This window comes from Ricinus communis, chromosome 10 (assembly GCF_019578655.1).
Source record: "Ricinus communis isolate WT05 ecotype wild-type chromosome 10, ASM1957865v1, whole genome shotgun sequence".
In the NCBI taxonomy this organism is placed as follows: domain Eukaryota; kingdom Viridiplantae; phylum Streptophyta; class Magnoliopsida; order Malpighiales; family Euphorbiaceae; genus Ricinus; species Ricinus communis.
The window spans coordinates 15,395,300-15,409,489 of record NC_063265.1 but is presented as its reverse complement, the minus strand read 5'-3'; the positions used below and the strand labels follow the sequence as shown (position 1 = coordinate 15,409,489).

Sequence of the window (14,190 nt, the reverse complement as noted above, 5' to 3'; positions counted from 1 at the left end):
TATATATAACTTAAAATACTATAAAGCTCACTAATAATCTATAGATTAGACAAAAAATTTTAATTTCTTTTCCATTCATTGGATTTGCACAAGCGACATCACCATCACTGATATTTACAGCTGTTAATATATTTTGGACTCTAGTAATACTTAATTATACATGTTTTTTGTATTTTCAACATAAAAAATACACCACCTTCTAGATATTGTTGCTCTTTATTGATTTTTAATAAATTTATAAAAAAATCTAAATTTTCTGTACTAATAAAAAGAGAAAAAGAAATAACATAAATATTTTTTTCGAAAAGAACATATAATAGATAGAAGAAGATGCAGACGTGATAAAAATAAAAAAAATTATATAAAAACAAGAAGAAAATAGGTTACTGCCGTCGTCGACAGTAAAAAATTTTTTTTAAAAAGAGAAAAATGATTCGAATTATAGGATTAATTCACTATAAGAGGAGCGCAACCATAGTCTTAACCTCATATTAGTGGGTTTTTTTTAAGGAGTGCGTCATTAGGATCATATTGCATTTCATGCATAATTACATATGAAAACTAATAAAAATATTATAATGCTTACAATTTAAGATATAAATGAATATTTAATAATTTAAAATATAGAAAAAAACTATTGAATTGATTTAAATTTCTAGAGATGTCTTTGGTCTATAGAAATAATAGAAACTCAAATCCCAAGGCTTGACTGAAGAAAAAGACGTTTCACTTGTTTTTTCTTGAGATGACACCTGTCTCTTTGAATAACCTCAAATAACTAATTTCAAAAAAGAAAAAAAATAAAGTTGAGAATGGACCTTCATAAATTTAGTGTACTCAGATCATAGACATAACTATTAATTCTTATTGATTTGTGATTTATTCATTTTTTTAGAAATTTTAATATCACTCCAAATTTTTATTTGACCAATTTCCATATACCTTTTCATAAATTTTTATCAACATTTATTTATTTTACTGTTATGTTATTCATTCAAAATCTATCTTTTATTTTTAAATTCAACTATTTAAGTGAATAATATCAGATAATAATTGTTAGACATGTTTAAGTGCGCAAAAATTAAAAGTCCAAGTGTACAACTTATGTGTTTTTTCCTTAAATATATAGAGCAAATTATTTATTAACTTTGTCTTTAAATTCTTACCCATATAATTACCACTTATTAGATATTTATAAATTTATTTTGGCGATAAATATATGTCCTTTTTCGATATTTCATTTGTAACTCTGAAAAGAAATTTTTATTTGATAAAAAAATTTAATAGCATATTAAAAATATTTATATTTATATTTTTAATTAAAGTTATGATATTAATATATTTTTATTTTACTGTATTAAAACATTAAATGTATGTATGTCTTTTTTAAATTTATGATTTTAGTTTATTTTAATATTCTTTTATTATTTTTGGATAAAATAAAAAACTAAAAAATAACTGAAAATAGAAAATAAATACAGCGTAAATTCTAAAAAAATAAAATAATATTTTTTTCAAAATAAAAATTTAGACAATAAATAATATTTGTTATAAATTTTGAGGCATTTTTAAAAAATTCCCCTAAAGTAGCCAATAATTCATGGGTTCGTTGGCCATGACTTTAAAGCACTTGGGTCTTTGGGTAATAGCTAATGGGTTGTAACATATAACTAAAGACTCCATTTCAAATTGGGCCATTGAGATTTTGTAACACTTAAGCTCAAAATGGCAAGTTTAACCAAGGAAGTGTTAATTCCTAGCAAGTAGCACACAGCATCGCTCCATAAAAATCATAACCGCAAGCAACATTCGCTTAGCATCAAGATTTTAAATTAAGAACTCAAATCACTGAGTCAGACCAGTCCATCATTCCTCATCAACATGAAATCCCATTGGAGAAGCAAAGAAATATTACTTGGTTGGTAGGTACAGCACATGATCAATTGTGAACACAAAGGGCATGATACATCAACTAAAAGAATTCTTCTTCTAGACAACTTTGAATTTCCTGGAAGATAACCATTCAGAATTCTCTAAAGAAACACTTTTACCTTTTAATTAAAAGTATGAAGATGCCATTTTGTTCCACTGATAATTCTAGCAAATCAGTTTAGTTTTGATAAATTTAGTCCAATTTCAGAATTTTACGATAATTTTAGCTTTAGTAAAAAAATTAAGTAACGACAGTGATACGTCAGTTGCTATATTAATGCCACATTATTCAATTTTGCGGGTAAAATCACCCATCAAATTTTTAAAAAAATTATATTAATTTTGTTAAATTTTAAAAATTGACTAGACGATTGATTTTTCTTGACCATTAGGCTTTTAACAAAAGTGTTATTTACAGAAAGCTCGAGGAAGGTTTTTGTAATTATTATAATATTATTGCATTCGAAATGATTAAATATTATTCTTTCTTGGAGCACTAACGAAAGAAACAAAAGAAAAACTATTATACAAGACACGAAAAGAAACGCAAATGTATTGACTTAAAAGGCTAATTCATGGGCTTGTCGACTTATACTAAAAGGTTTTCCATCTACATGGACATGAATTTGCATGAAGGAAACAATCATCATTTGAAACAGGAATCAGATTCCAAACACCATAAGGAAAGTGAACAGGAGGTGGCGTATTGTGCTTTAGATTAGTCAAAAAGCTACAATCCACTTAAATCCCCTCTAAAATAAGGAAAGCCATGAACACCAAAAGGTTAAAGAATCATTTTACACACTTTTTATTGCAATTTGATCACATTTTTCATGATAACCCAACATCCGAAATCTCATTTGCATTACTAATACTGAATTCTTGATTTGAATTTCAGCAGTTCTTTGATCAAAGATGGAGAGCTCAAGATCAAAGACAGAAGTCATGAAGCCATTGTTCTTGAAAGCTGGCATACCCTTAGCTCTATCTGTGGCTAGTTTTATTTATGCAAGAATCATATCAAGAAGAGTTGTTATTTCTGATAGACCTAAGGTATGTTCTCTTGAAGCTAATAATGGTTCTATTGAAGCGTTTAGAGATAATCAGGAAAGCTCTATTCGTGGCCTTAGCTCTTTAACTTCACCTATAAAAGATGATGAAGAGGCCATGATCACTAGTTCTCATGATTTGAGCTCAACGGAAAATTCAGATATTACTGCTCAAGAACAGGTATTAGGCCTAAGAAGCAGAGTTGAGGAGCTGCAAAAGAGAGAGTTAGACCTGGAAATGAAGTTCCTTAGATATCATGTTATGAAAGAGCAAGAATTAGTACTGATGGAGCTAAAGAACATGCTGGTACTAGAGGCTGCTCGTTTAGAGTCATTGGACAGGGAGATTTCATCAATTGAAGCTGAGAAAGAAAGATTTCAGAATCTTGTTGCAGACTATTTTGGAGTTCTTGAACAGATTGAATGTGTGAAGCTGGAAAATAGGCTTCTTCGGAGAAAGGCCAAGAGGCTTTCGAAGAAAACAATGGAGCAATCGCGCATAATAAGAGAGAAGAACTCGAAGATTGATGCAGCAGAATCAGAAATTTTGAGTTTCTGTAATGAAATAGAAACAAGGTCTAATGTTATCAAGAAACTGGAGGATGATGTTAGAGAATTGCAGATCATTGTCGACCAATTGCAGGAGGAAAATAATGAACTTCTGATAGAACTAAATGCTGCAGAAATTTCAGCTCTGTCAACATCGTCAAAGGTTAAGTTTTACATTTTTCCATTGATAGAATAGTAAGAATATGTATTGAACAAGGCTCTATATGATGTTTGTGTTGTGATTGCCAAATTTCTGTTGTTCATTTTGTAGATTGATGCAGAATTTGTACCAATAGAAGATTACAATCAGCTTGCAAATGAGCTGGAACAACTACGAAAGGATCGAGCAAGTGAAAATGCTGAACTAATTTACTTAAAATGGGCTAACGCATGCTCAAAGCATGAGTTGATGAGAATTCAGGAACATGAAGAGTTTGATGAGAAACAAGAAAATTTGGAACTTGAGCTTGAAGCAAGTGAAGAGAATAGAGATTGTGGGTCAGAGCAGCAAGAAAATAAATCAAATTTGGTCAGGAAAGAAGTTGACACAGATGTGGCAACTAGTAGCCATGATCAGGGTTGTTCAAAGAGGAAAAAGTTACTCCATAAACTTAAAAGATGGGTAGAAGGGAGTGGTGATCACATGATGAAACCAAAGTTGGAAGAGAAAGAAAAGGAAGAAATCAAGTGCTTTGGAAGGCTCTCTCTTTCAGAAGAGAAAGAGGAAGATCATATAATTCATGCAAGGAGGTCTTGTTCTAGTGCATGAATTCTATTTTCCCTTGAACAACAATAATCTAGAGGAATAGAAAATGGTTAATTTGATGGGGAATGGATTCAGATATATGTGTAATCTAACATTACAGAGACAGCAAATGTTGTAAAAATAAACTTAATACTAAACATGAAATACATGACTTTGCTGAAAAATAAGACACAACTCAATACTATGTAGACATTTGAAACTTACTCTCTTCTTCTGGGGCTACTTAATTAATGAACTAAACATAAGCATTTGAATGTAAAAAAGATTATTCTATTTCGAATAAATTAAATATACAAAAATGGTGGTTGCTAATATTAAAATAATTTGTGCAGATATTATTAATAATATAATTTCAGTGTTTATTTATCATTAAATGTCTAAGTACGAAATATTTTAAATTTTAAATATGCATCACATATAGTATATAACTTAAAATTTACCTATTTACTAATAAAAAAATATATAAATGAACTCGCTCGATTGTAATATTTAAATAAAATATAAAATAAATAAATAAAATATAAATATAAATATAAATAATATAATATTATTTATTAAAATATTATCTTTACATAATTTATTTATTATTATTAACCAATCAAAATTAAATTCAACTAATATAAGTACAATAATTGTGCAATCGATTTTCTCTATGTTGAGAATAAGAGCTTTCTGATTTTCCCAATGCATTTGAAAACAGCAATCTTACGGCAGCAACAAATCGTTGTATGATTTTGAATAGCTGATATGTGGATGATATTTCCAAACTTATCCTCTCTCTTCTCTCTCTCTAAATCATATTTACAGAAACAAACTAATCTCTCTCTCTCTTCATAACTGTCACTCTTAACCAACCCGATGGAACTTTCCTTCTTCTCTTGCCATCACCAATATAATCCTTTTCTCATCCAAAACAAGCCTTTTTGCTCCATTGCCACTACAAGTAATCTCTCTCTCTCTCTCTCTCTCTCTCTCTCTACCATTTTACATGCATGTGATTGAAATTCATTAAAAAATCAGTTCTTTCAATTTACAGGAAAGAGATTACCCAGCAAAAATCTAAGAGTGACGCAATGCAACTGCTCATTATCTTCTTCATATGATTTTTCAAAACCCACTTCACTAACTTCGGACCACGAAGGAAGGAGGGCACTTCTTACTTCTCTCCTCACAATCGGTTAGTCTGTATGATATTTAGCCTTTCTCTCTGCATATTCTCATTTTGTGTTTCTTATTTTATTGAAAACGGAGATTGAATTTCTCCTGTCTGGCCAATTGGGTCTTTGAATCTATTACTATCATTGCAGTTGAAAGAATTAACTTTGTATAAAGTTTGTATTTTTCTACTTTTCCTGTAAATGGGTTTGGAATAATTTGGTTAGTATGTGATTTTTATTACTAGATTTATCCTTGTAACTTATTTTGGGCTATTCTTTTTATTCACTTTCATTTTAGCCAGTTTTGCTTTTGTATTTGTTTAATTGTCACTCAGCTGCTGCGGTTCATGCGTGTGATGTGGCTGAGGGTGCTAGCACTAGTAGAAGAGCTGTAAGTACCTTTTTCATGGAACTTATGAATTCCTCGTTATTGACTTTCAAATGGTTTCTGAAGTTGCAAACTTTTTATTTTCTTGCAGCTTAAAGCATCAAAAATACCTGAGAGTGAGTTCAAAGCCCTTCCAAACGGCCTGAAGTGAGTAGATAAAATTCACTGCCCCTTTTACTGTGTATTTCTGTTATCCATTTTTTAATCTGATGCCATTTGATTTAAACATTAAATCTTCCCGCCATTGAATCTTACATATAGAGATGAAAATTGCTTGTCATCAAGCTCACAAGAAAGCCAATGTCTTACTATAAATTGAAAAGAGAAATAGTGCCTGTATAATACACGTGTGGATCTTTCTTTTTCATTTAAGATTAATTTCAGCATGAGATTGTCAAGATTTTTAGACTTTTGCAAATGATGTTAAATATTGCCCTATTTTCATATAACTACCTTTCATTTATGTGCCTGTCTTTTCTTGTACACAAGAATTTCTGCAAATTCTGATGAATAGGTTCTTCAGGTACTATGACTTAAAGGTTGGGGGTGGACTCAAGGCTGTGAAGGGATCACGGGTTGCAGTACGGTTGTGGTCTAGTTAATTTCAGTCTTTTTAACTAAGTGAACCTTTAAACCATAACCTATAATAAACTGAAATTTGCATCAGAAACAAAATTTATTTATCTTGAAATGAGAAATATTTCTCATGTATCAAAGGAAGAAACAAACCTTTGATTATATGATCAATGTTGATTAGTTTTTTTGTTTCTGTTGAAGTAACAATGTTTATATTCCAATAGCAATAACAATTGATTACAGCTGAAATATAAGACAGAGGAAAGCGAGCAATCTTGAAATTTCACCCATTTAAATATGAAGATATCATGTCTTTGTGGTTAAGGGTTATCTTAGATTATCCAAACGTAGCTAATGAAATTTATACTTATTTTAGGTTCACTATGTTGCCAAATGGAAGGGAATCACATTCATGACCAGTAGACAAGGACTTGGTGTTGGAGGTGGAACGGTAAGTCTAGAGTGGTGGACTTCTTCAACATCTTTAAACATTCAATTGAATAAAAGTAAATTTTATCATAAAACCTGCCCTCCTGAAAGCTTTTGCTTTTATTGAGCATCTATATGTGTATATACCATAAGCTTTCAATTAAAAATCTTATGTCTGGTATAACTTTTCCTTTCTGTTGAATTGTTGCAGCCTTATGGATTTGATGTGGGCCAATCAGAGAAGGGCAGAGGGAACATCCTGTTTCTGCAATGTGCTGCTTGGTCTTTAATGCTACATGTAACATAAGTTGGAGCATAAGCTGTCAGTTGGATTATCTAAATTGTCAATTCAAACTTTACCAGTTAAAGAAAAGAGTTTACAATCAGTCCTTCATTTCTAGCCCCTAGCTTTCTGATAGATATTGCTAAGCTCCTAGTTTCCAAGGAAGGATCAAAGCCTGCTAATCTCAATGATCTCGTGGATGTCACTTCTATCATTGTATGATTAAGAATTACCATGCCTTTGTATGAACAAGAATTGTACTGGAATTGAAGAAATGTAAGTAAAGAAGTTAGTGAGCATGTTATTGCTTTCTTTGGTAAAAATGAGTCGACTTTAATAAGTGAAAAGATTTACTATTGACCCCATCATGATATTAGCGCTATCAAACTTAAAGCTGAACTGGCAATACATATTAGTTTGAAATTAATTAAAGATTGAAAAATAATATTTTTTCAGCGTCTGCTAATAGTCCCTCCTGAGCTAGCATATGGAAGTAAGGGAGTCCAAGAAATTCCTCCAAATGCAACAATAGAGGTAAGAAGTTTATCATCTCCTTTGGTTTGTAATGATTAGGTATATATTAGTTTTCTCTGGAAAATACATGGACAATTGAATTCTTTATGCATCTAAAGGAAATTTGATTACTGGCTCCTATATTTGTGGAGTAAAAAAGCCATAACAAATGGCATTTGGAGTTTTAGATGATCCAAAATTATCTATAGCTGGTGCCTTCTATTTTTTCTGAAGCAGCCATTTGGATCCTACTGACTGAGTCATATAATGCTTGATTTATAGAGAAAATTCTCTTGTTTTTGTCCATAATGAAAAAAAATAGGAGGGGGAATAATCTATTCAAGACTTAGAAGAGTAGGAGCATTGTGCATTTATTCAAGACATAGGAACTGTAAGCATAGCATTTCTGGTCAATATTCACTTTGAGTAGGGTACAGAAAATGCGAATTTAACGCGATTCTTTCCGAGAGCTCTTTATTGCTTTTAGATTTAATGAGTATTGCGGTCCTATATTCAGTTCTTTTCGTTTTCCTTTTCATTATCATAGCTTCTTAAGATCAACTAGTTCAATTTTTATGATGAGATAGATAGAATAAGATCGGCCTTACCTCTTTAAGCAATATTTCTGCTGATAAAACTGTTATATACGATCTCTATCTTTGAGAGTCAGAGCAGTGCATTTCAGAGATAATAGATAAAACTATGAGAGATTGGAAAAGATGAGGCTTTCTGTACATCTTAGATGTTCTGTGATTGAGAGATATAGCTTTAATGATTTCCAACATAAACACTTGCAATGTCTCTTTGGGTCAAATATACCAACTCCTGTTTTTGTAACTATTTTTCTTTGAAATTCACAGATAGATATTGAACTGCTGTCCATCAAAGAAAGCCCATTTGGGTGAGTGGTTGGAATTCTTGTTCTATTCCTTGCATTTTATATTGCAGTGGCGTTTAATCCAAGTCATTACTTTGTTTTATAGGTCCCCTGTAAAAATAATTGAAGGTTAATACAATTGTAGCTGGTTATGTTGGTTCGTTAAATCGGATGAACCAAGCAGCAGACAATAGCTTACAGGAAAGTTAGATTTCTATTTTGCTCCAAATTTTACGTTGGACCAGATTGCTTCTTTTATTGGCACTTGAAGAGAAAGGAACTGCCCACTTAAAATGATTACATGTTACTGATACTTTTGTAAGTGTATTTACAAACTCAATAAATACTGCTTTCCATCTTATCCTCTCAGCGTATATTCTGTACCAAGTTTCCTCATATTTCTTGACATGCTGCTTCATGCTAGTTAGATTGTTAAACGTCACAGTAAATGCTTCAATATTTCCCAATCTGACAGATTTATGATTCATTTATACTTAATAAGTTCCAAAATGATGAGAAGTAAATGAATATGCAGGATGATAAATACATTATTCATTTCTTGTGGTCATAGTGAATTTGAGTTTGTATTTCTCCTGATCATTTTTGAATTCAACTCGCATTGTTTTACTGTGAGACCTTTTATGTCTTTCTCTGAGATTCTTTGCTAAATAAAGTACTTTTGTTGATGAAGGAGAAAAGATGTTATAGTGCGATTGTGTATTATCTCCATCTGTATACTTTTCCACTTATATTGATAACCATGGCGTGCCATCCACATGTAAGTTTGTTAGAGAACAGAAGGAAATTAGTGGTAGTGCAGAGGGTACTCATGCCTTAGAATTTCCCTTTTAATTATTTTAATAGATTTTTCTTGCTAGAGCTTTGAATCCCATAAAACAAGAAAAAAGAATAGTTAGGACTTTCCTATTAGAGCTTGCCTTAAATAGAGCATATGGCTAGAAATTCCATCCTTGTGCACCCGCTATAGGAGGAACCCACCAGTCCAATAAATGCCGAAAGTTTGAGTGTTTCAGATAGATGCCTGCAGCCACTTTGCAAATTATAATTCCTCAACTTTATTCTCTTCTTTTTAGGCTTTTATTTACCCCTTTACCGTCCTCTTTGTGCCATCGTTCTTTGCTGCTCTTCCTCTCTGCTCAAGCAAGATGATCACAAGTAAATCTACTGCAAAACCACCTTTCCTTAGCTATATTTTTTTTCTTCTTTTCTTTAGCCATCATTCTTCTTCCCAGAAGACCTGCCCAAACTGTGGCTTCATGGAAGTTCCTTATCCTCTGAGCACAAACCCCAGCTGTGGTGACCCAAACTATCATCTTCGCTGTGATTCCCATTCACAGAAACTTTATTTTGATGCTATGAATGGGAGTTCTTACCTTGTACTCAGAATCATGGCCTCATTTCACCGCATGGTTGTAAAACCATCACCATGGGTGTCAAGTACATGTGTTACACAAGACATGCTAGTGAGTGGGGGCCTTTGGTTGAATCAGACACTCCCTTTCAATGTCACCTCATCCAACACAGTCTTCCTCTTCAACTGCTCACCCAGGCTTCTTGTCTCTCCTCTCAATTGTACTCCTTCTAGTCTTTGTCACAGTTACTTGGAGAGCTCTGGACTTGTTGATAAAAATCGATCTCTCCAGTGTGCCAGCAGTCTCAAGCCCTGCTGCACCTTTATTGCAGGTGGAATGCCCTCAGCCTATAAGATAAGGCTTCACAGTTCGGGCTGTAAAGCATTTAGAAGCATCCTTAACTTGGATCCTAAAAGGCCTGCAAGCCAATGGGAAGAGGGATTGGAAATTCAATGGTCTTCTCCACCTGAACCAATTTGTAGAACACAGCTTGACTGTTCTGGAGCATCCAAGTGTTTACCTACTGGTAGAAATGGTCCCTTCCGTTGCCTTTGCAATAGGGGCTACCTCTGGGACCATACTCGTGGAAGTTGCAAGAGAAAAAAGTGTAACAGGAAAGCCAGCCTCAGTTTAAAGGTCTCAATAGCAGTCATCTCCTTTGTCTCTCTAGCTGCAGTAATAGGCATAATAATTGCACGCAAGTCCTCTGCACATGCTAACCAAGCAAAACTTGCGAAAGCAAGAGAAGACCTGTTAAAATCAAGGAATGGTGGGAAAGCTGCAAGGATGTTCCAGTTGAAAGAGGTAAAGAAAGCAACAAACAGTTTCTCTAAGGACAGGGTTTTGGGGAGTGGTGGCTTTGGAGAAGTCTACAAAGGTGAGCTTCAAGATGGAACAGTGGTGGCTGTTAAGTCAGCTAAAGTTGGTAATGTCAAAAGCACCCAACAAGTACTTAATGAAGTTGGAATTCTCTCTCAAGTTAATCACAAGTACTTGGTTAGACTCCTGGGTTGCTGTGTAGAAGGTGAGCAGCCTTTGATGATTTATGAGTACATTTCTAATGGGACACTCCAGGACCATTTACATGGCAAGGCTTGCACCTTTCTGGACTGGAGAACAAGGCTGAGAATTGCTCTGCAAACTGCTGAAGCATTGGCTTATTTGCATTCTGAAGCACACACACCCATTTACCACAGAGACGTCAAGACAACAAATATACTACTGGATGAAGACTTCAATGTGAAAGTTGCTGATTTCGGGCTCTCCAGACTTGCTTGCCCAGGGCTGAGCCATGTGTCAACTTGTGCTCAAGGAACGCTAGGGTACTTGGATCCCGAATATTACCGGAACTACCAGTTAACTGACAAAAGTGATGTTTATAGTTATGGAGTTGTGTTGCTTGAGCTTTTGACTTCCCAAAAAGCCATAGACTTCTCAAGAAATCAAGATGATGTCAATCTAGTAATTTATGTGAGCCAACAAGCTAAAAATGATGCAATTATGGAAGTCATAGATCAGCGGCTGCTCATTAAGCATCCCTCAGGTAATATACTTAGAAGTATGAAACTCTTATCAGAACTCGCCTTTGCCTGTCTACAGGAAAGAAAAGTAGATAGGCCTAGCATGAAGAATGTAGTTCAACAACTTGAATGCATAGTTCAAATAATAGATCAGGAAAAAGTCCTCGGTGAAGTTAATACTGATAGTACATGAATGACCCTGCGATACTTCTTGTAGTTAGTAACTGTTAATTTTATGTTATGGATGTTTATGTTTATGGTCTTTGAATATTCAAGTACCAAATTAGAAGGTTTGGAATGAAAAGGTGGTTGAAATGATGGAAAGGAAGACTTTAAATGCTTGAGTAGCCAATTGGAGCTAAAGTGATTCCAAGGATTGTTGTGTGTGGCTGGAAAGACATGGAGGAAAGATTGGGATCAGATTCTTACTTTGTATAAAAAAGCATGAAATGATCCAAAAGACTAGGAATTTCAGGAATGTGGTTATTGGAATCTGTTGGAATTTAATCAGAATTGCTAGCTGTGAAGAAAAAGAAATCCATCTTTTTCTGAAATGGAAAAGCATTTGCATATCAAAGTGTGAATCAAATTTAGACTTGTCCTACTAAGAAAGCATTAATCAATTTTCTTCTTCTTTTTTGTTCCCTTTTCTCAAATGTAGTAATCCATTTTTATGTAACTTAATGATGAATGTCAACTTTAGAAATGCACTTACTGTGTTTGTTTCAGCATATCCTTTCTCCACAAGGCTATGTGGAGAGTTCTTTTTCTTCTTCTTTCTGTTTTCTCCTGTAGTTTATAAGCAGATTGACTTCCATACATCTTTATTGGTTTCAAAGCTTCTTGACTACACAACTTAGACTAGTTTTTATTTCTTATTATAAGACTGATAAATTCTCACCAATATCATACAATAAAAAGTACTATGTGAAATCTTCGGTTTTTTCCTCTTTCGCTATCTCTATCCCATAGTTACAGCGTTTGAATCAATAAAGAACCTTTTCTTCTATATCTGTATGAATCGATATTATTACATTCTGATTCCTTCCCGGCACTTTCCAAGGAAAATCCCGAATTGGATCCCAAATTGACGGGTTAGTATGAGCTTATCTATGTGGTTATGCACTCTTCGAAAAGGAATCTATTTTTTGAAAGATCCCGGCTTTCGTGCTTTGGTGGGTCTCCGAGATTCAGATAAAAAAAAATTCAAACTCGAATCTCTAATTTTTTTAAATAAAAAATTTACTAGTTAGGTCTCTTCCTAATTGGCTGAGATGAATTTCTTTTTCTCCTTTAGTTTTATTTATTTAATTATCTACTGTAAAATTGGTGCATGCTTTAATTAGCAAAAGACAAAAAGGCACTGTGGTTTAGTGTATCTAATTGGATATATTTGAGAGGAAAAGTGACCACTAATTTACAAATGTCACAATAAAAAAGACACTTTAAGAATGGTGTTAGTCAAAAGAGACATAAAACATTTCAAGTAATGTGTTCAATTACCCATAGAATTTACCTCTATTATTTTTAGAATGCAGTGATTTGAATGATGATTGCCACTAATTGGAGTGGACTTCATAAGTATATTTTATAAACAATTTCAAACAGAAATCATCAATTCAACATCTAAATTATAAACCCTTCTTTTGAAATTGGCAAAAATAAGACTGGTTGCCACTGTAAGGGAAGAACACACACACCCATATTGCTAGTGAAAGTTTTAAGTAAAAAGAAATTCTCTTCCATTTCTCATTTTCCAAATAATTTATGCAAGGAAGTTAATTGCTCAAACCTTTCCATCCAGTGGCAATGACAATAACAAACACAATTCAAATACAAGGGAAATAACAAATATCAAAAGAAATAAAAAGATGTGCGATTTTTTTTTATTTTTTTTTTCTTTTCCGATTAGCAAAATATTGTATGTTTATTCTGCTAAAAATCGAACATCTTTTGATATGTGATACCATAATTTATATTTAGTCCTGTTTATTTTAATTGATTAAAATTATATATTTGCTTATGCGAACCGTAGGATATCTTTTGATATGTGTTTTTTTTTTTAAATGACTGATTGTAGATGGTGATTTTAGCAATCATAAGAGGAACCAGAATTCAAATTCATATAAAATATAATTATCTAAATCTATCTTAAATTTATTTAAAAATTTAACTTCATTATTCTTATTTATCTTAAATGTAATTAGTACTAATTATATATTATCTGAAACTTTCCAAACTTAGATTATATTTTCTAGATATCAACCAGACAATGGATACCTGCTACAAATTCATTTATATAAATAAATTTAAGTAACAAAATAGGTGTATATATTAATAAATTCATTTAATAAAATTAAAAATAAAATAAAATTAATAAAACAACTTATTATAATAAAACAAAATTACTAATTAAACAAAAAAATTTATAAAATCTAAACAATCAAATAAGAGTAAAAAATATAAATAAAATATTAATATTAAACAAATATCCGCTACTTTCGTACATAAAATTCAGAGTCGAGTAGAGCACTAGTAAATACTCAACCATTACCATCTCTAATGTAAACTTAAAACAAGTAATGATTACTATTTGAGATAGAAATCCTCATCAAGAGTAGAAAATGAAACTTCCCATCGAATGATATCAATTTTGGGATTGACTTGAAAAATTTGCGTAGTCTTGAGGGCAAACAGGCAATCCCATAAACCAAAAGAAAGAATTAACCTTCTGCAATGACTTGGTGCAAAGAGCAAGTCTAGATGATCAAGTGGAAG

General features: G+C 32.4%; 3 protein-coding genes across 4 annotated transcripts; all 3 read left to right on the top strand.

The window, feature by feature from the left end:
- The first annotated feature begins 2,549 nt into the window (after positions 1-2,549).
- On the top strand, positions 2,550-4,499 carry LOC8284552 (protein CHUP1, chloroplastic). Of its 2 annotated transcripts, none has more exons than XM_048379892.1 (3): positions 2,550-2,715; positions 2,834-3,693; positions 3,802-4,499. In XM_048379892.1, the coding sequence occupies exons 2-3, from the start codon at positions 2,848-2,850 to the stop codon at positions 4,297-4,299; spliced, it is 1,344 nt and encodes a 447-aa protein (XP_048235849.1). In that variant the 5' UTR covers positions 2,550-2,715; positions 2,834-2,847; the 3' UTR covers positions 4,300-4,499. The 2 variants fall into 2 exon arrangements, with proteins under 2 accessions (XP_048235849.1, XP_015574834.3); XM_015719348.3 differs by having other exon boundaries at positions 2,831-3,693.
- Positions 4,500-5,002: 503 nt separating this feature from the next.
- On the top strand, positions 5,003-8,547 carry LOC8283929 (peptidyl-prolyl cis-trans isomerase FKBP16-4, chloroplastic). Its single transcript, XM_048380360.1, has 9 exons — positions 5,003-5,239; positions 5,333-5,473; positions 5,789-5,844; positions 5,933-5,988; positions 6,365-6,422; positions 6,794-6,868; positions 7,058-7,144; positions 7,586-7,663; positions 8,503-8,547. Exons 1-9 carry the CDS (start codon positions 5,155-5,157, stop codon positions 8,545-8,547), a joined length of 681 nt encoding a protein of 226 aa, XP_048236317.1. The 5' UTR covers positions 5,003-5,154.
- Positions 7,115-12,140, top strand: LOC8283930 (wall-associated receptor kinase-like 20). Its single transcript, XM_025157411.2, has 3 exons — positions 7,115-7,663; positions 8,503-8,543; positions 8,626-12,140. The coding sequence occupies exon 3, from the start codon at positions 9,686-9,688 to the stop codon at positions 11,603-11,605; it is 1,920 nt and encodes a 639-aa protein (XP_025013179.1). The 5' UTR covers positions 7,115-7,663; positions 8,503-8,543; positions 8,626-9,685; the 3' UTR covers positions 11,606-12,140.
- Positions 12,141-14,190: the final 2,050 nt, after the last annotated feature.